This window comes from Rhinopithecus bieti, unplaced genomic scaffold (assembly GCF_001698545.2).
Source record: "Rhinopithecus bieti isolate Rb0 unplaced genomic scaffold, ASM169854v2 scaffold_6946, whole genome shotgun sequence".
Lineage (NCBI taxonomy): Eukaryota > Metazoa > Chordata > Mammalia > Primates > Cercopithecidae > Rhinopithecus > Rhinopithecus bieti.
The window spans coordinates 1,911,416-1,938,641 of record NW_016805697.1 but is presented as its reverse complement, the minus strand read 5'-3'; the positions used below and the strand labels follow the sequence as shown (position 1 = coordinate 1,938,641).

General features: G+C 47.5%; 2 protein-coding genes and 1 long non-coding RNA gene across 5 annotated transcripts in view; 1 reads left to right on the top strand and 2 right to left on the bottom strand.

Annotated features, from left to right (window-relative positions):
* Nucleotides 1-14,761, top strand: part of ENOSF1 (enolase superfamily member 1) — a 40,210-nt gene extending 25,449 nt beyond the window's left edge. For 2 of the 3 annotated variants that reach the window (XM_017873548.1, XM_017873549.1), the window contains 7 exons: nucleotides 2,734-2,821; nucleotides 5,418-5,552; nucleotides 9,950-9,991; nucleotides 10,819-10,948; nucleotides 11,247-11,346; nucleotides 13,247-13,328; nucleotides 14,247-14,761. In XM_017873548.1, the coding sequence (XP_017729037.1) occupies nucleotides 2,734-2,821; nucleotides 5,418-5,552; nucleotides 9,950-9,991; nucleotides 10,819-10,948; nucleotides 11,247-11,346; nucleotides 13,247-13,328; nucleotides 14,247-14,348 (679 nt within the window). In that variant the 3' untranslated portion in view covers nucleotides 14,349-14,761. The remainder of the gene's footprint in view (nucleotides 1-2,733; nucleotides 2,822-5,417; nucleotides 5,553-9,949; nucleotides 9,992-10,818; nucleotides 10,949-11,246; nucleotides 11,347-13,246; nucleotides 13,329-14,246) is intronic. The other variant, XR_001885885.1, reaches the window with a different exon arrangement.
* LOC108530573 (uncharacterized) lies at nucleotides 10,955-13,258 on the bottom strand. The gene is made up of 3 exons (XR_001885886.1): nucleotides 13,169-13,258; nucleotides 11,689-11,790; nucleotides 10,955-11,127 (listed from the first exon to the last, which is right to left on the bottom strand). It is a non-coding gene; the product is annotated as an uncharacterized LOC108530573 (long non-coding RNA).
* Nucleotides 14,762-15,150: 389 nt separating the features above from the next.
* On the bottom strand, nucleotides 15,151-27,226 carry TYMS (thymidylate synthetase). Its single transcript, XM_017873547.1, has 7 exons — nucleotides 26,850-27,226; nucleotides 24,766-24,839; nucleotides 22,231-22,405; nucleotides 19,771-19,872; nucleotides 18,067-18,242; nucleotides 17,479-17,550; nucleotides 15,151-15,750 (listed from the first exon to the last, which is right to left on the bottom strand). Exons 1-7 carry the CDS (start codon nucleotides 27,052-27,054, stop codon nucleotides 15,613-15,615), a joined length of 942 nt encoding a protein of 313 aa, XP_017729036.1. The 5' UTR covers nucleotides 27,055-27,226; the 3' UTR covers nucleotides 15,151-15,612.

Genomic DNA, 27,226 nt, shown 5'->3' with positions numbered 1-27,226 from the left:
GGCCAGGCTCTTTCTCTAAAGGCAGGATGTGTGTCCTCATGAGAATTCTAGGACATCAGAGTGGAAAGAGGCTTGGGGGATTGTTGATTTCAGGCACTAACCTAGAATAGAAATCCAGTCTTTACCATCAGTAAATAGCGTTGATTCAGCTTCTGCATGAACATCTCCAGAGGTAGTGAGCTTAACGTGGTTAGGCACTTTCCATTCTTTGAGGGCTCTAAGTATTAGGCGGGTCTTTTCTTCTCTTTTGAGACGAAGTTTCACTCTCGTCACCCAGGCTGGAGTGAGTGGCGCATTCTCTGCTCACTGCAACCTCCACCTCCCAGGTTCAAGCCATTCTTCTGCCTCAGCCTCCTGAGTAGCTGGGATTACGGGCACCCGCCACCACACGTGCCTAAATTTTGTATTTGTAATAGAGACAGGCTTTTGCCATGTTGATGAGGCTGGTCCTGAACCCCTGACCTCAGGTGATCCGCCTGCCTCAGCCTCCCAAAGTGCTGGGATTACAGGCGTGAGCCACCGCACCCAACCAGGTGGGTCTTTAATGTCAGAAACCCTTTGCTTCCATGTAATTTCCAGCCAGAGGTCCCAGTTCCCAAGAGCCAGGCTGTTCCTCTTCCACTTGAGTGACAGCCCTCCTCTCCCTCTAGGCCACCTCCTTTCCACACTACTCATCTGCACTTCTCCCTTCTGACTCTTGCCTGTGCAGGTAAAGACCTCTGGCCATCCTAAGACCTTCTCTGGATGAGCCTCGATGGTTGATGACCCTGCATCCTGACACAGGGCAGGATGCAGAGGGACCATTATATCTCTTGACCCAGTCACTGTGCATCCCTCAGCGCAGCTCATGGTGGCACTTTTTGCCTGTGACATGTCACCAGGCTTCCTATCTGACTTGCAGCCACTCTGGTCCCTGAGCCTCCTGCTACTCAGTGTATCCTGTGGAGCAGGAGCTCCAGCATCACCTGGGAGCTTGTCAGAAATGCAACCTGGGCCTCTCCCCAGACCCGCTGCATGGGAATCTGCATTGGAACAAGAGCCCTGAGTGATTTCTGTGCACACTTAAGTTGGAGAGGCACTGAATTCTTGTTAATGCCTCAGCTAAATAAAGGGTTGAGGAGTGAGAGCTTGAAGGAGGCAACATGAAGCCATGGAAAGAGGCGGTGGCATCTGATGGAACCGAAATCACATCTTGCCTTTTCCCCTCACCCCCTGCAAGTACTTGCTGTGTGGTCATGAGTAAATTGCTCAGCCTCTCTGAACTTCATTTTCTCTCTATCAGTAGAAATAATATGAGCTTTGGTCCTCCTCAAAGTTGCCATATCTCAGAAGGACCAGCACAGGGCAGGATTCAGAGCAGCTGCTGTAAGTGCTGGCTGCTTGCCCTCCCTCTACATACCCGGGGGAGGCTGCAGCAACGTATCTGGTAAGGCAGAGAAGGCTGTGGGGAGATTTAAAGGGCCTCTTCCCAGCACAGGAAGCCTGGCACCCAGAGCTTAAGGCCAGCCACCCTCTCTGGAGCATCACGGATCATGTAGTTGAAGCCCCTGGCCGGTACAGAAGAGAACGGCAGGTGCCTGAGAGTGTGCAGCACTCTGCAAGCTGGGGCTCTTTGCAAAGCAGCAGGAGGACCTCAGCCAAGGAGGTGCACAAGGCAGATAGGCTGGTGTTCAAGGGGGCAGATGCTGGCTTCTTCGTGGTGGTGTCCCCTCCTTCACCTGCCAGTGCCCACACTGAAGCCAGCAACACACCCTTCTGACAGCAGAGTCACACGGTGTGGACGTAGAGGCCCATGTCTCAAGAGAATAGCTGGACATCCACACAGATTAAGGAGCTCCCTATAAGTGTCTGGATGTGGTGTAGAGGAGACCTCTGCATGCAGGATCCAGCTGCGCTTTGCTATTCCCTAGTTACGTGACCTCATCATTTTCCCTGCCGGAACCTCAGGCCCCTGCACTGCAGGGGACAGACCATCCCTGTGGCCTTCCTCTGACTGAGTTAATTCAAGACAGAGTTCTCCTTTGTAAACCAGACCCTTCCCATTCAGGCTATCAGACCGTAGCTCAGCACCCCTTGTCAGCCCCACTCTCCTTTTCAGTTCTCACTGTGGCTTTTTTGTTCTTAATTCCTTTTCATGGCACTGCAAAAACTGAGTTAATTGTATTAAAGACCTGACTTCGGCTGAGCGCGGTGGTTCCAGCCTGTAATCCCAGCACTTTGGGAGGCCGAGACGGGCGGATCACGAGGTCAGGAGATCGAGACCATCCTGGCTAACACAGTGAAACCCCGTCTCTACTAAAATACAAAATTAGCTGGACGTGGTGGCAGGTGCCTATAGTCCCAGCTACACGGGAGGCTGAGGCAGGAGAATGGCGTGAACCCGGGAGGCGGAGCTTGCAGTGAGTGGAGATCGCGCCACTGCACTCCAGCCTGGGCAACAGAGAGAGACTCAGTCTCAAAAAAAAAAAAAAAAAAAAACCTGACTTCTCTGTCTAGCGTCTTAACTCCAGGTCAATAGATAATTGAGAGTCATTGCCCTGATACTGAATGAAGAGATAAAGTTCACAGGTTTATTTCAAGTGACTTATCTGAAGATGAGGAAAGAGCAAGAGGTTACTAGAAAACATGGTCTGTGAATTGTTAACAGAAAGACGGTCACTTCTGCAGAAACTCCAGGTGCTCTTGCCAAGTCCAGGTACAGGTCTAAACTAGCAAACCAAATACATTTTCTAGGTTTAAAGTAAAGGTGGGTGCTGATCTCCAGGATGACGTGCGAAGATGCCAAATCATCCGAGACATGATTGGACCAGAGAAGACTTTGGTAAATATCCTCTCACACCACTGAGAAGCAGCGGCCTTTGTCCAGGGCTAAATGCAACTCGTTTCAAGATTAAAGAACACTGGGAATTTAAAAACGTAATTGTCAGAGGAAGTACAGTTTTATAGCCTTGCAGTAGGCAAACTCAAAAAAAAAAAAAAGCAAAGGGACTAAGAGTTTTACATTTTTTAATTCTGCAGAACTAGTTAAGTAAGTTTGGGGTTAAGGATCCTTTCTTGCTAACACAGATGCACCTGAGGAAACAGTTTTCCCATTGGTGCTCTGGTGTGTCAGTCATTTAATTTCCCCTCCCAGCTCCTCAGGTAGGAGGGTGCCAGGGCCATTACTGAAGAAATGTTGGAACTTCACTGAGATAAATGTAAGGATCAGTCATTTCTGATTTGTATTTTTATAAACCAGTTCTTATGTGTAAAATATTTTCATAAAAGAAAGTCACAGTAAGATGTTTTTATGAGGCTTCAGAGACTTTTTTGCATAAGTTAAAATAGAAATTTTGAGTTCTTGACCCAGGATCACTATTTATACATGAATTAATGCTGGTTTTTTTTTTTTTTTTTTAATGAGGTCATCTTTATCCAAGTAACTTATGATAAAAATTGATTCTGGGCTGGCCAAATGCTGTGGCTCATGCCTATAATCCTAGCACTTTCGGATGCCTAGGTGAGCAGATTGCCGGAGCTCAGGAGTATGAGATCAGCCTGGGCAACATGGAAAAACCCCATCTGTACCAAAAAATACAAGAAAAAAAAGTTGGTTCTGGGCCAAACACAGTGGCTCATGCCTATAATCCTGACACTTTGGGAGGCTAAAGTGGGTGGATCACTGGAGGCCAGGAGTTTGAGACCAGCCTGGTCTACATAGCGAGACTCCATCTCTAAAAGAAAGAAGAAAAAAAATTAACCGGGTGTGGTGGTGCATGTCTGTAATCCCTCCTACTTTGAAAGATGAGGCAAGAGGATCACTGAGCTCAGGAGTTGGAGGCTGCAGTGAGCTACAATAATACTACTGCACTCCAGCGTGGGCAACAGAGTGAGATCTAGTCTCTTAAAAAAAAAAAAAAAATTCATTCTAGGCATACTGTCCTCTGGTTTTCATAGTGTCCTGGGAGGGAGCTCTTACCACTTAGCACATTCTGTGGAGATATCCGTTTCTCCAAGCATGATAAGATTAGGGATGAGGGGCTGTCCCTTAAGCTGGGCACAGCCAGCACCTGGCTTCCAAGAAGGATAGTGGTACACAGAGAGCCAGGGCCTAGGAGGGGAGGACTGGACTTGAACTTACCATTCACTCGACTTACTGTTGTTAAGCAAGTTACTTAATTTCTCTGCATGACAGTTTTCTTATTTGTAAGATGGGTTAATATGAACTGCCTCATGGGGTTATTATTTTTTGAGATAGGGTCTCACTCAGTCACCCAGGCTAGAGTACAGCGGCATGATCACAGGTCACTGCAGCCTTGACCTCCCCTGGCTCAGGGGATCCTCCCATCTCAGCCCCCTGAGTAGATGGGACTACAAGTGAGAACCACCGCACCCAGCTAATTTTTGTATTTTTTGTAGAGACAGGGTTTTGCTATGTTGCCCAGGCTGGTCTTGAACTCCTAGGCTCAAGACACCCACAGGCTTGGCCGGGCGTGGTGGCTCACGCCTGTAATCCCAGCACTTTGGGAGGCCGAGACAGGTGGATCATGAGGTCAGAAGATCAAGATCATCCTGGCTAACATGGTGAAACCCCGTCTCTACTAAAAATACAAAAAAATTAGCCGGGCGTGATGGCGGGCAACTGTAGTCCCAGCTACTCAGGAGGCTGAGGCAGGAGAATGGCGTGAACCTGGGAGGTAGAGGTTGCAGTGAGCCGAGATCACGCCACTGCACTCCAGCCTGGGTGACAGAGCGAGACTCTGTCTCAAAAAAAAAAAAAAAAAAAAAAAAAAAAAAAAAAAAAAAAAAAAACAGAAAGAAAAGAAAAGAAATCCACGGGCTTCAGCCTCCCAAAGTGTTGAGATGACAGGCATGAGCCACCATGCCCAGCCCATTATTATAAATATTAAATGGAACAAAATCCATAAAGTGCCTCGTGGAGTAGGTGTGCCATTATGGAAGAGTTTAGGCTGTTTATTATTGTGCCAGACACATAGTGGGCAATAGTCGATAAATGACTGCTGAAAAAACTTAATGTTGATTGTGCATGATTCAGAATGTGACAAAATGGTTTCTACAAACAGAACCAACACTGCAAGACACATGTATTTGGGTGGCATCTAAATGGAGATTGGTCCAGAGCCCAGGGCCAGCGAGCATTTCTCATGGCCCAGCCCAGGGCACTGCCGGACCTCCCAGTGGCTCCTCGAGCAATTCACAGCTCCTCCTAAAGGCTGTACCTGGAGCCAGAGTCCCCATCTCAGTGGCTGCTCTCGGACTTTTTTTGTTAGGGCCGTGTGCGGGGCCTCAGCGGAGGTGTTAGGGGTCTCACTTGGCTGTTGGTGGCACTGAGTGACAGCATTTCTTCCCTGGGAGCCACAGCCCTGCCGCGAGGTTGGCTCAGAGCAGACCTCCCTGTGAAGAGTCTCTTTTTGCAGATGATGGATGCCAACCAGCGCTGGGATGTGCCTGAGGCGGTGGAGTGGATGTCCAAGCTGGCCAAGTTCAAGCCATTGTGGATTGAGGAGCCAACCTCGCCTGATGACATTCTGGGGCATGCTGCCATCTCCAAGGTAGGAAAACGGCGGCTGCTGCTGGGGCAGCTTATTTTTTGTTTAGTTTCCCAGAGTGCTGGGGACAGATCCTAAAATTTCTTCACTTATTCCCTGTTGCATTTATTTCCTGATGAAGTAGCTGAAATAATTATAGCGTGTGACAAATACAGGGGTTACAGACCTGACGCTCCTTTATCTACTTCAGCTCAGACTTTGCCCTTATTTCTGTTTCTTTTAGATTTAGTAAGCTGCTAAAAGTTGAAGGGCTACCAGCAATTTGAAGGTTAATAGACATGGTTCCTATACTTTGTAAATATAGAAATGTGACAGCATTTTTTGTTTGTTTTTTTTGTGTTTTTGTTTGTTTGTTTTTGAGATAAAGTCTCACTCTGTTGCCCAGGCTGGAGTGCAATGGCACGATCTTGGCTCACTGCAACCTCTGCCTCCCGGGTTCAAGCGATTCTCCTGCCTCAACCTCCTGAGTAGCTGGGACTAGATGTGCACCACCATGCCTGGCTACTTTTTTTTTTTTAGTAGAGATGAGGTTTCACCACATTGGCTAGGCCTGTCTCGAACTCCTGACCTCAGATCATCTGCCCGCCTTGGCCTCCCAAAGTGCTGGGATTACAGGAGTGAGCCACCGCACCAGGCCTTGTGTTTTCATCTGATAATTTTTTTCTCCTACATGCTAACTGGTTTGGCACAGTCATGTGCCACATAACAATGTTTCAGTCAGCGAAAGACTGCATATATAATGGTGCAGTATATATAATCCCATAAGGTTATAATGGAGCTGGAAAACTCATTGCCTAGTAACGTTCGAGAGATTGTAATGTCGTGGTGCAACGCATTAGCTTTCCTATGTTTAAGTATGTTTAGATACTGGCCATTGTGTTACGATTGCCTGCAGCGTTCGGTACAGTAGCATGCTGTACAGGTTTGTAGCCTGGGAGCAATAGGACATGCCATGTAGCCTAGGTGTGTAGTAGTCTCTACCATCTAGGGTCATGGAATTATACTCTTTAATGTTCACACAATGACGAAATTGCCCAACAGCACATTTCTCAGAGGGTATCCTTGTCATTCAGTGACACGACTGTACATTCATGTGGCTCATGTGGAGCGGTCTTGGTTCCAGTTCTAGGAGGGACACCTTGACACATCCCACATAAATTCACGGGTCGTACTGGAGGTACAGAGTCGGGGGCTCAGGGACCAGTTCTCTGTTTCTCTCAGGAAATCAGCACATGATCTACATTATGTGGGATGCTCCGCTAAAGCCTGGGTTTCAGAAATACCCTCCTCTCCCACGCTGCAGCCTCGACAGAGAGAAAAGCTGAGATACATGAAACAAAGACTGGAGGATACTGGGCCGGGGCACTGAATGCCGAGCACAGTAGAAAAGTTCATTGAGGAGAACGTTAGGTGTGGGCTGGGACGAGGGGGACAGCCAGAGCTGACTCCGTAAGGAAAGCTAAGCCTCAGGTAAGGGAAGAGTGAGCAGGAGCCGCGGAGCGACCATAGCCTTCGTTATTTAAACAGAACCCAAACTTTCCGAGGAATCATTCCACAACAGGAATCTCCGTGGATGAGCCCCTGGGAAACAAGACTTTTCAATTTGGGTCCCACTTGCTTTTTCCTCCTTAGGGCTCTTGCAGGGTGGCTGTGCCCTGCTGAATGCCAGCTGGCCTAGCACCAACCTGATCTCTGCCCACCTGAGCATCTCCCAGGAAGCTGCTCTGGGCTTTAACCCTCCCAGGTTTTGCTTACAGGAGGGAGGCCATCCCCTTAGGAGTATCTGAGGAAGGAGCAGCTGCACAGCCTGCAGGTCCAGGCGGGGGCAGTGGAGATGCCCCAGGGAGTGCAGGGCACACGCCAGGGAGCTGTCAGACAGGCTGCCACGTGGGGCTGGATTATGGGGTCTGTCCACTCAGAGGTTGCAGCCAGTCAGAGAAAGTCACTGCAGCTTCTCCAGTGAAAGAACGGCATAGTGGCCGGACATGGTGGCTCACACCTGTAACCTCAGCACTTCGGGAGGCCAAGGTGGGTGGATCACCTGAGGTCAGGAGTTCAAGACCAGCCTGGCCAACATGGTGAAACCCCATCTGTACTAAAAATACAAAAATTAGCTGGTCTCAATCTCCTGACCTCATGATCCGCCTGCCTGTAGTCCCAGCTACTCGGAGAGGCTGAGGCAGGAGAATGACATGAGCCCGGGAGGCGGAGCCTGCAGTGAGCCGAGATTATGCCACTGCACTCCAGCCTGGGCGACAGAGTGAGACTCCGTCTCAAAAAAAAAAAAAAAAATTAGCTGGGCACAGTGGTGTGTGCCTGTAATCCCAGCTACTCAGGAGGCTGAGGCAGGAGAATGGCTTGAGCGTGGGAGGTAGAGGTTGCCATGAGCCAAGATTGCACCATTGCACTCCAGCCTGGGTGACAGAGCAACACTCCATCTCAAAAAAAAAAAAAAAAAAAAAAACAGCATAGTGACAGCTGGAGCACAGATGATGTGACTGGTGGCTACATGTAGAGAGAGTCCATTGAGACAGAGGGTGTGTGGGAGGTGAGGAACGGGCAGGGAGAAACCCAGGCAGGGATGGGAGTGAGGAGGCTTTTCCAGGCATCTGGGAGAGATAAAGGGAGAGGGCAGCTTGAATAGAGCAGATTCAGGAAATATTGAAAAGGAAGAAAAACATTTGGCCCCTAGTCTGACATATATGCTTAAAATGGTAGAACAAATAAGTCAAATGGCCTTTCTTCCTCCCCCTTCCTCTGTTTCTCCCTTTCTCTTCTCTTTTGAGATAAAGAACCAAGAGTACTTAAATTAGAAATTTTAAGAAGCATAAAATGTTAGCGTGAAACGGTGCCTTAGAGACCATCTGCTCAAACTAAGACCTTCTGCAGATGAGAAGGCCGAGGCCTTGGGTGGCACAGGCGGGGCTTGCCTAAGGCCACACATCCCATGAGACTCAGGGCCAGCACTGGAATCAGGGATACTTGGCTGCTGAATGAAGGGATTTTTCTGCTGAGTAGTTGGCTTAGTCTGATGATTCAGATGCCTCCTCTGGCTCTGGGATCAGTGGAGTTCCAACCCAGGCTCTACCACTTTCTAGCTTTGTGACCCAGGAACAGTTCAAACCTCGCACACCTGTTTTCCCATTTTCCATAAAATGGGGATAATGATGGCTCATTTCCCATGGGATTGAGACCCGGAATCATTGAAGACAGTGTTTTGCACAGCACCTGGCAGGTACTCAGAGCTCCAAAAATGTGAGCTATTAGTGTGATTGCTATTATCCTAAACAAAGGTAAGGGAAACCAGGGAGAAACCAAGGATGCCTTCGCAGAGTAGCTGTAGAGTCGCAGTCCCAGTAGAGGATGGACAGACTGCCCAGAGGCCAGGTGGCAGGTGAGTGAGGTAGTGTTCAGGGACCAGGTGAGAGGACAGAGAGCAGCAGGGCTGTGTTCAGGTGCAGAGTCCAGTACCTCACCAGGTGAGGAGTCTCCCAGGTGAGCAGTGGTCTCAGCCTAACCTGCAGATTGAGGTCTAAGGCCACCCACTGAGCTGGAAGGAAGAGGAATTTTTTTTTTTTTTTCACGGATTTTTTTTGCCTTAAGGAAGAGAATTTTAGAATCAACAAAGACACAAGGCCAGGTGCAGTGGCTCACAACTGTAATCCCAACACTTTGGGAGGCCGAGGCGGGAGGATCATCTGAGGTCAGGAGTTTGAGACCAGACTGGCCAACATGGCAAAACCCCAACTCTATTAAAAATACAAAAATTAGCCAGCATGGTGGCGTCCACCTGTAATAATCCCAGCTACTTGGGAGGCTGAGGCATGAGAATCTCTTCAGCCTGGGAGGCAGACATTGCAGTGAGCCAGGATCATGCCACTGCACTCCAGCTTGGGTGACAGAGCAAGACTTGGTCTCAAAAAAAAAAAAAAAAAAAAAGATATGAGAGGGTTCTAGAAGGAGGTTTCTCAGGGAGGCAAGAAGAAGGGAAATGACAGAGTGATGACAAACAGGAAGGAGTTGGCCAAAGGTTGGACCCTGTGAGTTCACAATGAGCCACTCCGAGTGGCCCTGTCTTTATGCCACTGCGCAGGCTGGAGGAGGTGCCGTCCACGTTGGGAGGAGCACAGCTGGAGCATGGGCCAGGACACCGCAGAAGGACATCTGCAGAGCCCTGGTCAGGAACGGGGCTGGTGGTGGCAGCTCAGCAGGGCTCACCTTCTCTGCAGATGCACAGAGCCCTCCCGCACGCATGTGTTCCCCTGCACATCCTTTGCCAGCCTTGAATTCACATGGCTCAACAGCAGGGCGTTTCCTCCTTCAACTATAAATGTTTTTAAACATTAGGAGCTCAGTTCAAAACTTAGGAAAATAACACCAGGCTGCCTTCTATTTTATAGGCACTGGTCCCATTAGGAATTGGCATTGCCACAGGAGAACAGGTGAGTGACGCCCCCAACAGGTGAGTGATGTCCCCTTGGGGTCAGTACACGCTGACCAGCGACCAAGGACACAGTCGTGTGTTAGGCTCCATCACCTGCTGTACTTTCAGTTGGGAAATTTTCATCATCTTAGAAACTGGGTCATTTTATCAGAGTCTAGTCAGATATAGAAAAAGTTTGTGGCTATTTCTCCAATGTATATGACTAAGGTCAGTTATCTTTTTCAAAGGGTCTAATTGAAATTGACAAGGCAGCAATTTAAAGTTGCTGTTGCAAGGGCAGAAAATGGTGTTAAGAAAGCCAGCTTTCAAATTGATTAAACATGACTGCGTTCACTTTTTGAGCTTATAAATGAAGCCCAAGTGCCTGCCAAAACCTGCTGCAGTCAGCCCACGAGCAGAGCAGCGTGAGGAGCAGATTCTCTGTTTTCCCGGCAAAAGGAGCAATACTGCTCTGCCACGGTTCCGCGTTGTCATCTGTGCCACCTGCTCATCACTGTCACCGTATTTCATCCTGATGCTTCAGTTCATCTCCCACTTATCAGTTGCTGTGACAGTCATTCCCTCATAAATGGCGAGCCAGTGTGATTTTAACCTGACTCACACTGTTGCATTAGCAGATTTGTAAAGAAGTGAGCACAGGGTCCCTGCCCACACTATAAAAACTTGCCTCATGCCCGGCGAGAACAAAGACAAAATACAGCCTGGGCTTCCTGAAGGCCACTGATGAGTAATGATGGGCATAGAGTGGCCGCGTTGCCAGGTTTTAGAGATCCTGAGGGCCAAGGCTGACTCTTCTGTTGGTGTTATTTTCAATTCTATTTCCAGTGCCACAATAGAGTGATATTTAAGCAACTCCTACAGGCGAAGGCCCTGCAGTTCCTCCAGATTGACAGTTGCAGACTGGGCAGTGTCAATGAGAACCTCTCAGTATTGCTGATGGCCAAAAAGTTTGAAAGTAAGGGTGCTGCAGTGGCTGCAGACCAGACCTTCATTTCCCCACTAATCAGACACCTCCCTTGATGGCTTGCAGTTCACACGCACAGGAGTCTGTAGTTTGCCATTTTGATTTTCTTCTAACTCTCATTTAGCCTTAATCCGGGAATTATTGATGATTTTCATCTTGGAATTTCATCCCTAAATATTAATGAATGATTTAATCACCTGTGGGCAATAAGAAAAACCAGAAAGTTCCCTTTCACCCCTTCCTCTCCCTACCCTACTCTTGGTATTAAATAGAAACAATTTCCTTTTAGTTCCTGTTTGCCCCCATGCTGGTGGAGTTGGCCTCTGTGAACTGGTGCAGCACTTGATTATATTTGACTACATATCAGTCTCTGCAAGCCTTAAAAACAGGTCAGTAATGTGGCATTAATACTTTCTGCTTCAGTAGGGTCCCTCAATCTAGGCCAGAGCTTGTAAATTCTGCCTTCGTGACCAAAAAACACTAAGACCTTGTCCACTGGCCCGTCCTGAAACTCTCAGACGGAGTTGGTTCTGCTTCCACTTCTCCACACGGGGCAGTAACAGCAGAGACCCACCAATGAACAGTCATTTTGCCTCCTAGGATAGGGTCTGGTAGCTGACTCACGTTATTTTTTAAGTACATTGAAGGTGAAGCTTGCAACCATACTACTCCCTTAACCAGCTCCTGTTTTCATCACGTGCATTCTATACTTCTGTCCCATCTCCTCTTACCAGTACTGGAGTCTTCCATGGTGTAGACATACATTTATTTCATCTTATTTCTCAGAATGCCCCAGGTGGTCTTTTAAATTAGGACAATCTCCTTCCAGTCATCTGCACACATAGGGTTTTGCTTATTACACTTCTGTCTCCTGGAATTAAATGTCTCACAGAAAGATCACTGCAAGTATATAGCAAAGGCAAAAAAGCATTCACTGGGAAAGGGAAACGCCAAATTCAGGACTGTGAGAGAGAAATGGGACCCCTGAGGGTACATAGGAGGCTTCAGTAATAATGGTAACCGTTTCTCTTCATGGGGGTAGTGAGTAGACAGGTGCTGCCTTTTAATATAGTGGAACTATTTTTATACTGTTAGTCTATTCTTGCACTGCTATAAAGAAATACCTGAGACTGGGTAATTTATAAAGAAAAGAGATTTAATTGGCTTACAGTTCTGCAGGCTGCACGGGAAGCATAGCAGCTTCTGCTCAGCTTCTGGAAACTTGCAATCATGGTGGGAGGCAAAGGGGGAACAAGCACTTCTTACGGCAAAGAGCAGGAGGAAGAGAGAGTGAGGGGGGAAGATGCTACACACTTTTAAACAACACATCTTGTGATAACTATCTCGAGAATAGCACCAAGGAAAGGGTACCAAACTGTTCATGAAGGACCACTTCCCATGATCCAATCACCTCCCAGCAGGCCTTGCCGCCAACACTGGGGATTACAGTTCAACATGAGATTTGGGCAGGGGCACAAATCCAAACCATATCAGCCTGCCTGTCACAGCTGTTCAATAACAGGCGATGGAAGTCAGGCAGCAGATCTCGGTCGCTGGCCCCAAGGCTCAGAACTACAAACTGGCTGACGCAGAACCTGAACACAGATTGACCTGATTCTAAATCCTCTGCTCTTCATCTAAATCATTTGTATAGCTGGAAGGAACCTCATTTGGTGATTTTATTTTTTGGGTGGAGAGTATGGAATGTATTTCATTGTTCTGCATCTGGTTTTGGTTCCCTAGATGTCTCGGTTCTTGGATGGTGGGTGTGTCCCATGGACCTGTTCGGATTGTTTTCCAGGTGCAAAGTGCACCGAGAAAGTCCACAGCGCTAATGCTTCCTAGATGCCCAGCTGAGGCAGTGGCAAAACGGCCCTCCCAGCCCTGCCTGCCAAAAAAACCCCAAGCCCCTGGCGGCTAATGCAGCCATAGGAAAAAATACAAACACTTCTTAAACAATAGATCACAAAAGTTGGTGATTTTAATCTATTCATCTAACTTTTGACCAGAGGAACCCAAATAATTCCGGATATTTAGAGTCTGAAAACCTCTAGAGGGACTTCGTGTGTTCATTTCATCAAAGTCCCCACCCCACATTGCTATACTTTAGAAGAAAAGCACCTGAGGCACAGAGGTTTAGGAACTTGCCTAGAAACGCATGGTAACACAGCTAAGCCTTGGCCCACACTGTCATTTCTGAGTGGTACTCACCCCTTCTGCTTTAAGTTAGCACCATGTGAATAATCCGACTTCAGACATCATTGCCCCAATCTGATTCCCTCCTCCTAGGATGTGTGAGTATGTTGACCACCTGCACGAGCATTTCAAGTATCCCGTGATGATCCAGCGGGCTTCCTACATGCCTCCCAAGGTGAGCTGTGGCCTGGGGGCCCCTGCAGAGATGCTGCCAGCCACTACCATGCCTGTCTCGTGAACTAGACCATGGAGCACCAAGCTTTGACTCCTATTTGCAATATCCAGAAACAAACGGTTCTTCAGTTGTCAGGATCAAAATCCTCAGGCCTGAGGGCCAGGGCTTGGAGGCTAAATTGCCTCTGACAAGGCTTCTGTAACACTAACCTTTCCTCACCAGTGGAGATCTTAACATTTGCACTCCTTATGCAAAAAAACCTGGCACCATCTAGCAAGTTAGTGACCTAAAAAGTTTTGACTACAATTGTGTGGTTAGGGCCATTTATTCTGATCATGTTCGAGAGACCATGACTCATTTTCACCAACAGAGGTCAAACTATTATCAAAGAGTTTGATGAGTTAACTAACTCTGGCAAGTAGCCAGTAAAATGTGTTCCTCTACCCTATTTCCAACAATCTCAGAACTTATTTTAAAAATATTAATTCGGGGCTGGGTATGGTGGCTCACGCCTGTAATCCCAACACTTTGGGAGGCCAAGGCAGGTAGATCATTTGAGGTCAGGTGTTCGAGACCAGCCTGGCCAATATGATGAAACTCCGTCTCTACAAAAAATAAAAAAAATTAGCCAGGCATGGTGGCAGGTGCCTGTGATCCCAGCTACATGGGAGGCTGAGGCAGGAGAATCACTTGAACCTGGGAGGTGGATGGAGGTTGCAGTGAGCCAAGATTGTGCCCCTGTACTGCAGCCTGGGCAACGGATGGAGTGACTCCATCTCAAAAAATTAAAATTAATTAATTAATTAATTACCTCTGGCTTAGATGTAAAAGCATTTCTTGGAGCAGCATAAATACATAAAATCTGTTTTTGTTCCAGTTGGTTGTTAACATGCCTCATTTTTTTTTGGTCTTTGATAGGATCCCGGCTACTCAACAGAAATGAAGGAGGAATCTGTAAAGAAACACCAGTATCCAGATGGTGAAGTTTGGAAGAAACTCCTTGCTGCTCAAGAAAATTAAGTGCTCAGCCCCAACATCTTTTTTCTTTCTGAAGTGAAAAGGCTTAAAATTTCTTGGAAATAGTTTTACAAAAATGGATTTTAAAAAATCCTACCAAGATGAGTTCAATGAAAAGTCATACCACCCTCAGGAATCAGCGAAGTAATTATTACTTGATTCTTTTAGCAAATCAATACACATTATCCTACTTAATACTTAAATAAGTTTAGATTTAACTAACCCAAAGTCCAGGAAGGTGTTCTTACAAAATATCTATCAAGGGCTGGCACCTAGACATTAAACTGTACTTTGAAAATAAGCAACATGTTGCATAACTTGTTGGAATAATTCTTTGTTCTATTTAACACTTGTCATAAATTAGCAGAATAAAATAGTCGTGCAACACCAGGGGTATCTGGTACGCAGTGAAGGGATTTCACTGATTAACCCCAAAGTGGTTTTGCATCTTTTTCTTGCTTAATCTAAGCAATTTTGCATCTTTTTCTTGCTTAATTGTTAGAGAAGTCACACCATGCTGAAGCTAACGAGGGCAAAATGGTAGTCCATAGACTATTTTAAAATAACCCTTTAAGGTTATAAGTTTAAAAAAAAAAAAACTCTATCCTAAATGGTCATTATATTTTGAGGATAAGATGTAGTTAAAATGAGAAAAATAGGACAAAATATAGTCACTATTTCTAAAATCTACTCTTTTAAGTAGCATCCAAACCAGAATACAGCACATGTTTATAGGAGAGTTCTTTAAATCTATTTTAGGAAGGAGCTGAGCAGGTAAGTGGCACTACAGAATGAACAAAGCATGGACAAATGCAGAACACTTCTTTATTATCGCAACATATAAAACGACTGTAACTTGAAATGTTCATAACCACACTCTACATCATGATTGATGGTGCTACTCAGCTCCCTCAGATTTGAGGGAAGCTTGTGAAATTCTTAACATTCACCAACCTTCTTTATAAGGACGTGGGATTGCAATGCACGCACGTGTTTTTGCTAAGAGCACATACATTTCATTCTCCTTTGTTCATAATCTCAGCGTTTTCAGATACCCTCAAAGTGAGTTAACTCAAAGCCTTTTACTATGGAAAGAACTGGCACAGTTATATTTGCGAGTGGCAACATCCTTAAAAATTAATAACTGATAGGCCACGGACAGATTTTGACCTAGTGCCTTTTCTTTTAGAGCAAAAGAACTTTTACCTCTGCATCCAGCCCAACCCCTAAAGACTGACAATATCCTTTAAGCTCCTTTGAAGGCACCCTAAACAGCCATTTCCATTTTAATAGTTGGATGCGGATTGTACCCTTCAATCTGAAAGTCTTCAGCTTTGAAGTCATCAATTTTCTCAACTTTTCGAAGAATCTTGAGCTTTGGGAAAGGTCTGGGTTCTCGCTGAAGCTAAAAACAAAATAAGACCATTATTTTGCCATAATTGTACAACCTGTTGTAATTGCTCCTCATGTCCATGAAACAAGCACACAGGATGTGATCAACAAAGTTTTATTTTACAGGAGTATGATCCTGTTGATACCTTGCCGTAGGTTATGTAACATGATTGGAGCGCAACCAGCTGTTTTCTTGCACAGATCAAGAGTGAAGGGTATTTTGTGACATTACACAGTGTCAGGAGCCTGGTGCCTCATCAGGTGTAAGTTTCTTTTTTTTTTTTTTTTTTTTGAGACGGAGTCTTGCTCTGCCACCCGGAGTGCAGGGCGGATCTCAGCTCACTGCAAGCTCGCCTCCCGGGTTACGCCTATTCTCCTGCCTCAAGCCTCCCGACGTCAGCTTGGGACTACAGGCGCCCCCGCTCTCGTTCGCTGGCCGCTATTGTTTTTGCGTATTTTTATAGTTAGAGACAGGGTTTCACCGCTATTAGCCAGGATAGTCCTCGATCTCCTGACCTCTGTGCATCCGCACCGTCTCGCTCCTCACAAGAGTGCTGGGTTACCAGGCTTGAGCCACTGCGCCCGGCCAGGTGTAAGTTCTTTTAATCACTCTTGGCAAATTTATTAAAGACAGAAACACAGTCAATCTGTAACTCATAGTAGCTCTAAGTTTACTTGAATTCCACAATCCCTAACCCATCTGTCCCTGGCAGAGAGAAGGAAAGATAACATGCATGGACAGTGAACAGAAAGGGATGAAAGCCAGGATTCCTGGGATGAACAGACAGTGGCAATTAGGATGTGAAGACAGGTTACAACCTCTTACTATGTCTAAAAACGACTGGAGCAGAAAGCCAGAGAGAATAAGCCTAAAGTCACCCTCCACTCAGGAGCAGTCAAACTCCCTCAAAGGAGGAACTTTTAAAACCTGAATCTAACCTGGAAGGAGCTAAAAAGTCTCTGGTTCTGAGTTTTTTTCCTTAAGGCTCATGAAGCAGATGAACTTATATTTTTATTGCCATTTCAAATCAATTGTTGGCTGCTATAACTTAGGGATTTCAAAAGACTTCTGAAGTTTGGACCTAAATATTGTACTTAATGTAAAATTAATGAAAAATATTTATGGCCAGGGCGGTGGCTTATGCCTGTAATTCCAGAACTTTCAGAGGCTGAGGCAGGCGGATCACCTGAAGTCAGGAGTTTGAGAACAGCCTGGCCAACATGACGAAACCCCATCTCTACTAATAATACAAAAATTAACTGGGTGTGGTGGCACGCACCTATAATCCCAGCTACTTGGGAGGCTGAGGCAGGAGAACTGCTTGAACCTGAGAGGCAGAGGTTTCAGTGAGCCAAAATCGTACCACTGCACACTCCAGCCTGGCCGACAGAGAGACTCCATCTCAAAAAAAAAAGGGAAAAACATTTGCACTTCAATTCTCCTTCAAGTTAAAATGAGTTTAAATGCCCCCTTTTGGACAATCCCCTGGCCTGAATGTTGTACCTCTCTGGTACTGGTGCTTAGCACCTCGCAGCACCTGACGTGTTAAGTGCCCATGGTTGCTGAGGCAGATGCCTGCCTTGTCCTGCCCACCTGCCCACCACTTCTCCCTAAACGGAAGCCCCACATTCGGAGCAGTCATCTTTATCTTGGACACAGCATTGAGCAGATGCCTGTTCCACAATCAACCTTTTATCAAGAGAAGGTACCAAACCCAAAAGTGTAACATCTAATTCTCACCTGAATTTTCAGTGGCTCAATGTGATTCAGGTAAATATGTGCATCTCCCAAAGTGTGTACAAAGTCACCTGGCTATAAACCCGGGGGAGAAAGCAGAACAGTATGTTAGTTTCAATTCCTTTAAAACATCATTTAAAAACATTAGAGTATGCAGACACCTCAAAGCTTTAAAAAAAAAAAATAATTTAGTGTAGCTTTTCCATTTTTTTGTGGCGACAGGATCTTGTTATATTGCCCAGGCTGGTAATGAACTCCAGGCCTCAAGTAATTGCTCCTGCCTCAGTCTCCCAAAGTGCTGGGATTACAGGCATGAGCCACCACACCCAACCTCAGCATAGCTTTTGAGGAAATTCATAGAAGCTGTATCACAAACAACCTGTATAGATCTGTTAGTGCACATACCACAGGGCCAGAAAACCTTCCAGAAAAGGAAGGTTTCAAAGTAAAAGCCCGTTCACGTCTTACTTACACATATCAAATTTAAAAACTCATCAGAGACTAAACTCTCTGCAGTTCGTCTTCCCATATTAAAGAACTGAAGAGTTCAGTGTGTTAGGCTTGCAAGTCGCCCTTCCCAAGACAGCCCACCTTCAGGCCCGTGATGTGCGCAATCATGTACGTGAGCAGGGCGTAGCTGGCGATGTTGAAAGGCACACCTAGGCCCATGTCTCCCGATCTCTGGTACAGCTGGCAGGACAGCTCACTGTTCACCACATAGAACTGGCAGAGGGCATGGCATGGAGGCAGTGCCATCAGAGGAAGATCTGAGGAACCAGCACAGAGGAAGATAAGGAGGGGTGGTGGTTTGAAAGACCACAGCTAAAGGCCAAGTAAAACAGGAGAAAAACAAAAGCCAACTCATATGGTGGAGACCAGGAGAGAGAGCCACTGGGCTGCAGTGATGTCCATAACCTACAGCCCCTGCAGCGATGGCACGGAACTGAGGGAGACTATCCATTGGCGCAAGCTTTCTGCAGATGTCTGCTGAAGCAATGCTCTTCCATCAGAGCTGAAGGGATCTGGACTACCTTCGTGGCACCAAATTACAAATACAGCAGGAATAATTCTATTTGCCACAGGGAACTGGTGCTTCTGGTACACCCTCCTATATTAAAAGTCTCTATTACATGGCCAGGCAGAGTGGCTCATGCGTGTAATCCCAACACTGGGATGCCAGGGCGGGCAGATCACTTGAGGCCAACTTGAGTTCGAGACCAGCCTGGCCAACATAGTGAAACCCCATCTCTACTAAAAATACAAAAATTCACGTGCCTGTGGTCCCAGCTACCCGGGGGCTGAGGAAGGGAACTCACTTGAACCTGGGAGGTGGAGGTTGCTGTGAGCTGAGATCACACCACTGCACTCCAGCCTGGGCAACAGAGTGAGTGAGACTGTGTCTCAAAAAAAAAAAAAAAAAAAGTCTTTATTACAGATGCAAATATTCCATCCTAAGTACTTATGATATCCTGATAGAGTTTGTTGTTGTTGTTCTTGTTTTTAAATATTCCGGGTCTCACTCTTGCCCAGGCTGGAGTGCAGTGGCGTGATCATGACTCACTACAGCCTCAAATTCCTGGGTTCAACTCATCCTCTTGCCTTGGCCTCTGGAGTTGTTGGAATTACAAGTTTGAGCCACCACACCTGGCTCTACACCCTGATAGAGTTGAATTTTACAGTATAATTGTTAAAAATGTTAGTGAGGTGGCAGCGACCTAGAACTTCATCGGCTTCCATTTAAAATGTTAACATCTTACATGTAGTTTCTAGGCAATTTAAAGCCCTTTTCAGAGTAAGAACAAGTATAAATACACAAATGAAGATCATCTGGTTGGGAGGCCGAGGCAGGCAGATCATCTGAGGTCAGGAGTTCGAGACCAGCCTGACCAACATGGTGAAACCCTATCTCTCCTAAAAATACAAAATTAGCTGGGCGTGGTGGCGCATGCCTGTAATCCCAGCTACTCAGGAGGCAGAGCCAGGAGAATCATTTGAACCCGGGAGGCAGAGGTTGCAGTGAACCAAGATCACACCATTGCATTCCAGCCTGGACAACAGAGCGAAACTCTGTCTTAGGAAAAAGAAAAAAGAAAAAAAAAAAATCATCTGGGCCCAACCTCATGATCTGAAGGTGAAAGTGGAGCAAAATGTGACTTGCCCAAGGTCACACAACCAACCATGTGGCTGGGGGAAGTTTCCAGGGTCCTGCCTCCCTCAGGTGCCTCTGCACAAAACCACATTGCTTCCCTCTAAGAGTATGGTTAGTATAAATGAAGATGATGGGGTTCTTTCAACCTCTTGGATTCCAAGCGCACATGATGATTCTTCTGTCGTCAGGGTTGGTTTTGATGGTGTCAATCACTCTTTGCAGTTGGTCAACTCCCTGTCCTGAATAATCTGTAGAATTGTCAAAAAGAGAGGACAGGTACACACATTCATCACACATGTCATGAGATGGCCTTAGAGGTCATCTATTACAGTCTCTCATCCAGGGTGCCCCCTTGACCCATGGCTACAAGATACCTGGTGCCTTCCACAGAGTTTGCAGATCTCGGTGGGTTGAGTTCAAGGCCCTGTCTGACTCCCGGCTCTGTCCTCTGGAGCCCTAACAAAGTCTATTTCCTCGTTTACACAGTCCTTTGAATATTTGATCTGTCATGGAGTCACCTCCTCCTGTTCCCCTCATAGCTAACCCTTTCTAATCTCAACAATCTTAATTTCTTCCAGTGCTCCCCACGAACTTAGGCTCTAAACCCATCAACGATTCTTGTCACAATTTCACTGACAAATCTAGTTTATCCTTGTCTCACAGAAAGTATCGTATCTTATGTAGAATATAGCATTCCATGTACTTTCCAACTAACAGAAGACCATGGATTCCTTTCTATTACCTCAGCAGCACGCTTCCAACACTTCCACCTAAAATTACTTTAGAGTTTAAGTTTAGCAGCTCAACACATGACTCACTTGAAAACATCAGGAAACCTCTATAATGATTACACCACCTTGTACTTTGCTCCCATTTCTGGTTTCTGGATTTTAATCCCCTTCCTTCCTTCTGAGATGGAACTGGAATCTGAGAAGTGATTTGTTAACTGAAGTGCAGAGCTTCATAATCTCCTCTGGTTAAATTTCTGCCTATTAGTGTCAGACTATATTCTGGTTCAGTAGTTCTCAAAATTTTGGGAGGAAAGTCCTCTCATGGTCACAGTTCTGAAAAAGGTAACATCAAAGATTTTAAAAAGATAAAACTGTGGTGGTGTAGTTCTGTAACTTGATTGTAGGGGTTACAACAATCTACACGTGCTAAAATTGCAAAGACACACATATACAAGTGCACGTAGAACTAGCAAAATCTGACAACTGAAGAATGCACCAATGTGAATGTATACAGGATGTTACCCAAGATATTATCAACTGGAGGAAACTGGGCACAGTCCAGGGAAACTTCCTGTGCATTTTTTAAAAAAAAAATTTCCTGTGAGTCTGTAAAACAAAACCAAAAATAAGAAGGGACAAACTTCCCTACTAAAATCCAACAGCTAAGCACTCATACAACTGTAAACTAAAACCGTAATTAGGCCTCTTCAGCGCCAAGAAATAATTGAACACTAGGCAGGATTTAAAGCATCATTAAGCCAGGGGAGTAGCCTCACACCCTAAGGACACCCTACAACTGAGGTGCAGGCAACGACCTGAAGAACACTTACCTGCACAAATAACCTGGCCCACACAGCAACTTCTTTCATGGTGATAAAGTACACGTAACATTAAACTTACCATTTTTATGTGTGCAATTCAGAGGCATTCAGCACATGCCCGATGTGCAACCATCACCACTATCCATCTCCCGAACTTTTTCATCATCCCTAATAAAACCTCTGTGCCCATTAAACATGAACTCCGCATTCCTCCCTGTTCCCCAGTCCCTGGCAACCACCATTCCACTTTCTGCCTTTAGGAACCTGCCTATTCTAGGTCCACACAGCGTTTTTAAATTTCCTGAAACTACTAACATTTAAAAGATCTCATGATCGCACATAAAATGTAGATTTTAGGCTTTTATTGAAGAATTCTGACACCACCAGGCCCAAACTCCTCCAGGTGGCTGGAGGTGAGATGTGACTGTCCCCTTAGATGAGACACATGCTCTCCAGGTTGCTGGTCTCTGCCCAGCTAGTAAATTACACACACAACCCCCACATCCCAAGGTGGCATCTGCTTTTCCTAGGGACAGGTGGGAGGGGCTGGGCTCTGTGGCATCCAGCAAGAGGTGACACCAACAGTGATAGTAAAGTGGAAGGTGCAGGAGTGAGATGTTTCATTCTTTCTCCACATCTGCAGAGCTGGCAGCAGAGGGTGACCCTGGCACTGTGCTTCACAGCTGCGCCACCTACAGCACGCTGTGGCTGAGCCTTGAAAGGGCAATTAAAGCCACCACAAAGCAATGGGGGCATTTTGTCCCTTGTCCCACGGATGAACTTCCCATTCCCCAACACAAACACCAACCATGCGGCTATCTGCCGATGACACAGGTATGGAAAGTGCCAAGCGCCCAGTAAGTACTAATCATCAAGAGTGTGAAATGGCCTTCATGAGGCTTGTGGCTTCACTGGCACCACCCCTCACAAGATCAAAGCTATACATCAGCTCCTAGGACACTGACTCATCCCCCTGACCTTATCTAAAACAACAGAGCAAACACGTGCCAGGAACGGCACTCAGGAAATGGAAGGCATTGTTCTGTCTCCTCACCTGATTCCATATCTCTGTATTCTGCCCCAAAATGCCTCCACTGGAAGCCATAAACTGGACCCAAGTCCCCTTCTTCTCTGGTGGAGAACCCCAGGCTGTCCAAAAAGTCTCGGGATCCATTGGCATCCCAGATTTTCACTCCCTTGGAAGACAGCTCTTTAGCATTTGTGGATCCCTGGAAGACATGGGGAGGGCAGAGCAGGCATCCAAGTAAATCTGAGCCATCTCAGTTGATCCCCCCAAGACACCACCTACAAGGGCCTCTGGCCCCTGCTGACTTGCTGGGAGGTGGGCACTTGACATCACCTATATGGAACCCATCCTTTTTTTTTTTTTTTTTTTTTTTTTGAGAGTTTCGCTCTTGTTGCCCAGGCTGGAGGGCAATGGTGTGATCTCAGCTCACAGCAACCTCTACCTCCTGGGTTCCAGTGATTCCCCTGCCTCGGCCTCCCGAGTAGCTAGGATTACAGGCATGCGCCAACACGCCCGGCTAATTTTGTATTTTTAGTAGAGATGGGGTTTCTCCATGTTGGTCTCAAACTCCCGACCTCAGGTGATCCACCCACCTTGGCCTCCCAAAGTGCTGAGATTACAGGTGTGAGCCACCGCGCCCAGCTGCCCATCCTAACTTTAAGCAGGCTGGTCCCAGCCCAGATTCCTGAGGGCTTTAGGACAGTCTGATTCCTTCTTTGGAACCACCCTCTCAGCTCTTTTCTTCCATTCCCCCTAACTAAGCTTTCTAGACTAAACACCTCTAAGTGATATCCACCGATCTGACAGTTTTATGTTTCCTAATCAAATGTGTTGTCTACATGTGATACCCCAAAATGAATTTAATGCCTACATGCAATCTGTTCAGTGTATCTTCTACCTGGCAGGATATTCCTAATGATCAGACTAATCAGTATTTTACAGTACAGGTGCATCAACTCCTATATTTGATCGAGTCGCCAATGGAGTAACTCTATCAGAGGTGAGTCTGACGTCCCTGGCAAGGACTTCTTAGAATCGTGAATTCAAGCATTAAGTTGAAACAGGGGAATGCATTTTATTCCTGAGTATTTTGCTTCCTCCCTTTCTATTGATGAGTTTGTCCCAATTTTCTTCATTCCCAACAAGTCATTTCTCAGTCTTTTACATATTGCTTCAAAAGTCTCTCCTTTTCATCCATTCAGACCAGGCTCTAGCCAGTTTAAGAATGTCATCTTCTGAGGTTTCTGATGATATGTTTCAAATCCAAGGCTCATTGTCAATCGAGATAGGCCAATACAGAACAAAATACCCCAAGAATACAGAGCTAAGGCAGACTAGGGCGGGATCCAAATTTAAGCCCTTTCTAAAATGGGATAAGAGGGCTTGGGTCTAGCTTGCCCCAGGACCATACAAGCCACACCAAGTGCTCTATAGAAGGGATCCCAGCTTCTAGCATGGTCCAGACCTGAGCCCAGACTCCAGCTACCTTCCAAAAAGCACTGGTCAGAACATTGCTGGTTCTAGACCAGGACACAGAACACAGAGGCGCTTGGGCTGGGCTGCTGCCTGTCTTCATAGCACTCTGGGCCCGGCCTGAGGTTACCTACTCAGCCCTCTGGAAGGGGTTCACCTTGTTACTGAAGAGACTCTTCTAGTTTATATGAACATGGGAACATATGAACAGATGGTATCTATATTTAGTGATCAATATATATGGACTCCTGCTATGTGGCAGGCTGTGTTTGAGGCCCTAGGGATACAACAGTGAACACGAGAAACAAATCCTCTGCCCTCATAAAGCTTACAGCACATTTCACTTATTTATTTACTGTCTGCTGTCCCCCTTCTAACAGGGGAGGGAAAAGGCTGACATACATCAGACGGTGATGTTTGTCTATGGAGAAAACCAAGGAGGTTGGGGAAGAGTCACAGTTTTAAATCAGGAGGTCTAGGAAGGCTTGCCTGAGTAGAGACTCAAAGGAAGGAGCCAAGTGTGGGGGAAGAAGGTTCCAGGGAGTGGGGATGTCCCGGTGTGCTCAAAAACTCACAAGAACAGCAGGGCCGGTGCAGAGAGCAGCAGCTAAGGCCAGAGCTGAAAAAGGGACCCCATAAGGACCGTGGCTCTGAGTGAAATGGAGCCACGAAGGGCTTGAGGGTGAGGGATGATATGCTTTGACCTTTTGTGTTGTCTTTTTTTGTTTTTGAGACGGGTTCTCCCTCTGTCGCCCAGGCTGGAGTGCAGTGCCATGATCTCAGCTCACTACAATCTCCACCTCCTGGGTTCAAGCAATTCTCATGCCCCAGCCTCCTGAGTAGCTGGGATTACAGGCATGTGCCACCACACCTGGCTAACTTTTTGTGTTATTAGTAGAGATGGGGGTTTCGCCATATTGGCCAGGCTGGTCTCAAATTCCTAACCTCAGGTGATCTGCCTCGGCCTCCCAAAGTGCTGGGATTACAGGCAAGAGCCACCACACCTGGCCGCTTTGACTTTTGAAAGGATCTCACTGGCTGCTGTGTTGAAAACAGACTAATAACTTCTAATAGCAGCGACTTCTTTACCTTGATAAACCACAGCAACTCCTCCAAAACACCCTTCCAGAACACACGTTTGGTTGTCAGCAGAGGAAATTCATCTGAAAAACAATTTGCCACACAGTTTCAAGAGAGGAAGACAGATCATGCCATCCAACTTTCTTCAGGGAAGAAAACTGCCCTGGGACATGAGGCCCTGGAGCATCCAGAAAGCCTAGACTCCTGCAAAGTGGGCCAGAGATCAGGGTGGAGCTCCCAGGCTGCAAGGCACATCAGTAACCCAATTCAGGCTGAGACAGCACTTCTGTGCCGCGGTGACCACTGGACACAGGAATTCCACAGTGAGATGGTGGCGAGGGCAGGGATGACCATGTGGAAAAAGGGAGGAGCTACCATCCACTGCCCACTAGTGCTAATCCTGTCACAAAGGTATGAAGACACCACCAACCATGTGTCCCAGGGACAAAAAGGGAGGCATCAGAAGTGTCAGGCCACAGAGAAATAAAAGTGTAAAAACTTATCTTTAAATGCAGTACTCATTCATCCCACACTCTCTGGTGGTATAGCTGATATTCAGACAACAGAGAGAGATTTTTGCAAGCACCTGCTTTTATCAGAATTGCCTACCGAGCATTATTTCCTCCATTTCTAACATATAGGGAAGCTGTATGAGAAGTAACTTGAGGCCGGGCGCGGTGGCTCACGCCTGTAATCCCAGCACTTTGGGAGGCCGAGACGGGCGGATCACGAGGTCAGGAGATCCAGACCATCCTGACTAACACGGTGAAACCCCGTCTCTACTAAAATACAAAAAATTTAGCCGGGCGTGGTGGCGGGCGCCTGTAGTCCCAGCTACTCGGGAGGCTGAGGCAGGAGAATGGCGTGAACCCGGGAGGCGGAGCTTGCAGTGAGCCGAGATCGCGCCACTGCACTCCAGCCTGGGCGACAGAGACTCCACCTCAAAAAAAAAAAAAAAAAGGAAAAGAGAAGTAACTTGCTCAATGTCTAAGCAGAAAGGTGGGTTAAAAGTGAGGTCTACGGCTTATTAAAGGCCCCTGAGCTTGAAGCTGCAGAAAAGTGGATCCCTCTGCTTAGACAAAACTCCCCAAGCTGCCCCACGCGGATCAGCCATAGCAGCTGGTGTGTATTCCAGTCTCTAGATGGTTCCGTGGACTAGAGGGCTTTCCCCCTACCTAACCACAGTGAATCTGCTTCACCAAGAATGGGTTTCCCCACTTAAAACCACCTCCACCCGTGTCAAGGCTGCGCTCCATTTATCTGAGAGGTCAAGGTCAGCCCCTGGCTTACACACCTTGGAGTCTCCCCGCCCCCACGCAGCAGGCGCTGGATCCAGGATGACAGGACCATGTGACATCAGGGAGGGCCATCGGCTGCCTAACGTCCTGTGCCCACCCCGCCCCACTGTCCCCTGAAAGCCTGACGCCAATAACCCGCGAGGCATTTTTTGCCTGGGGTGATCCTGTCTGAAAGGAAAAGAGGAAAGGACGAATAAGAACTTATACTCGGACTCCCGAATTTCTCTTTTCAAGGTTTAAGAGGAAAGCTGGTTCGTGGGGGTTGGATGGGAGGGCGCCAGGAAACTAAGTTCCCGCGCCAGCCTCAACTCTCCTCTTCCCGCCGCCTGTGCCCCGCCCACATCATTTTCGCTCCAGTTTTTGAAAACTCTGCAAAGCGGAATAGTCAACAGGGGAGGAAGGAGGAGGGGCAAAAGCCAGGACTTTTAGACCAGCGCGCGATCAAGCCCGGGCAGCTCTCCCTCACTCTCCAGCACCGGGCAAACGCTGCCCGATTATGCCCGCCTTAGGGGCCACGGCATCACTGGAGTGACTGCGAGCCCCGGCCGTGGAGCCGCTGGGATCCGGCTCACCTCCCGGCTGTCGCTCCTGTGTGTGTGACCCTGCGCCAGTCACGTCTCTAATGGGAGCCTCAGTTTCGGCGTCTGTAAAGCGAGGAGGACGATGCGTCCTCGCCCTCGCGGGATTGAGGTTAGGACTAAACGGGCTCCGCAGCGCCCGCCAGCTCCCGAGCGCTCTCCCCAGCCGCGCCTCCCTCCTTCCCGCCGCCGGTCCCGCAGTGGCCCGCGGCGTCACCTCTCAGGCTGTAGCGCGCCTGCATGCCGAATACCGACAGGGTGCCGGTGCCCGTGCGGTCGTCCTTCCTGACGCCGCAGCGGAGGATGTGCTCGATCTGCCCCAGGTACTGCAGCTCCCCGTGCGGCGGCCGTGGCTCGGCGTCCCGCTCCTGTGAGGCGGGCTGCAAGGGCGGGCGCGGCAGCTCTGAGCCGGCGACGGGCATGGCGCGGCGGGACTGAGGAAGACGAAGTGGCGCGGCGGGACGGAGGCAGGCGAAGTGGTGCAGTGGATGGCAGCACCCCTTCCGCGCGCTTTTTTCCCGCCGCCGTCCCGCGCTCCGCCTCTTCCTGCTCGGCGGGGTCCAAGCGGCCCCAGCTCTGGAGAGCGTGCGCCAC

Coding starts and splice junctions, on each gene's coding strand:
- TYMS (XM_017873547.1), bottom strand. CDS start 27,054: ATGCCCGTCGCCGGCTCAGAGCTGCCGCGCCCGCCCTTGCAGCCCGCC. Junction 17,551..18,066: donor CGCACATCACGGGCCTGAAG/GTGGGCTGTCTT, acceptor CCGGGTTTATAG/CCAGGTGACTTTGTACACAC. Junction 15,751..17,478: donor TTGAGCCACTGAAAATTCAG/GTGAGAATTAGA, acceptor TTTTGTTTTTAG/CTTCAGCGAGAACCCAGACC.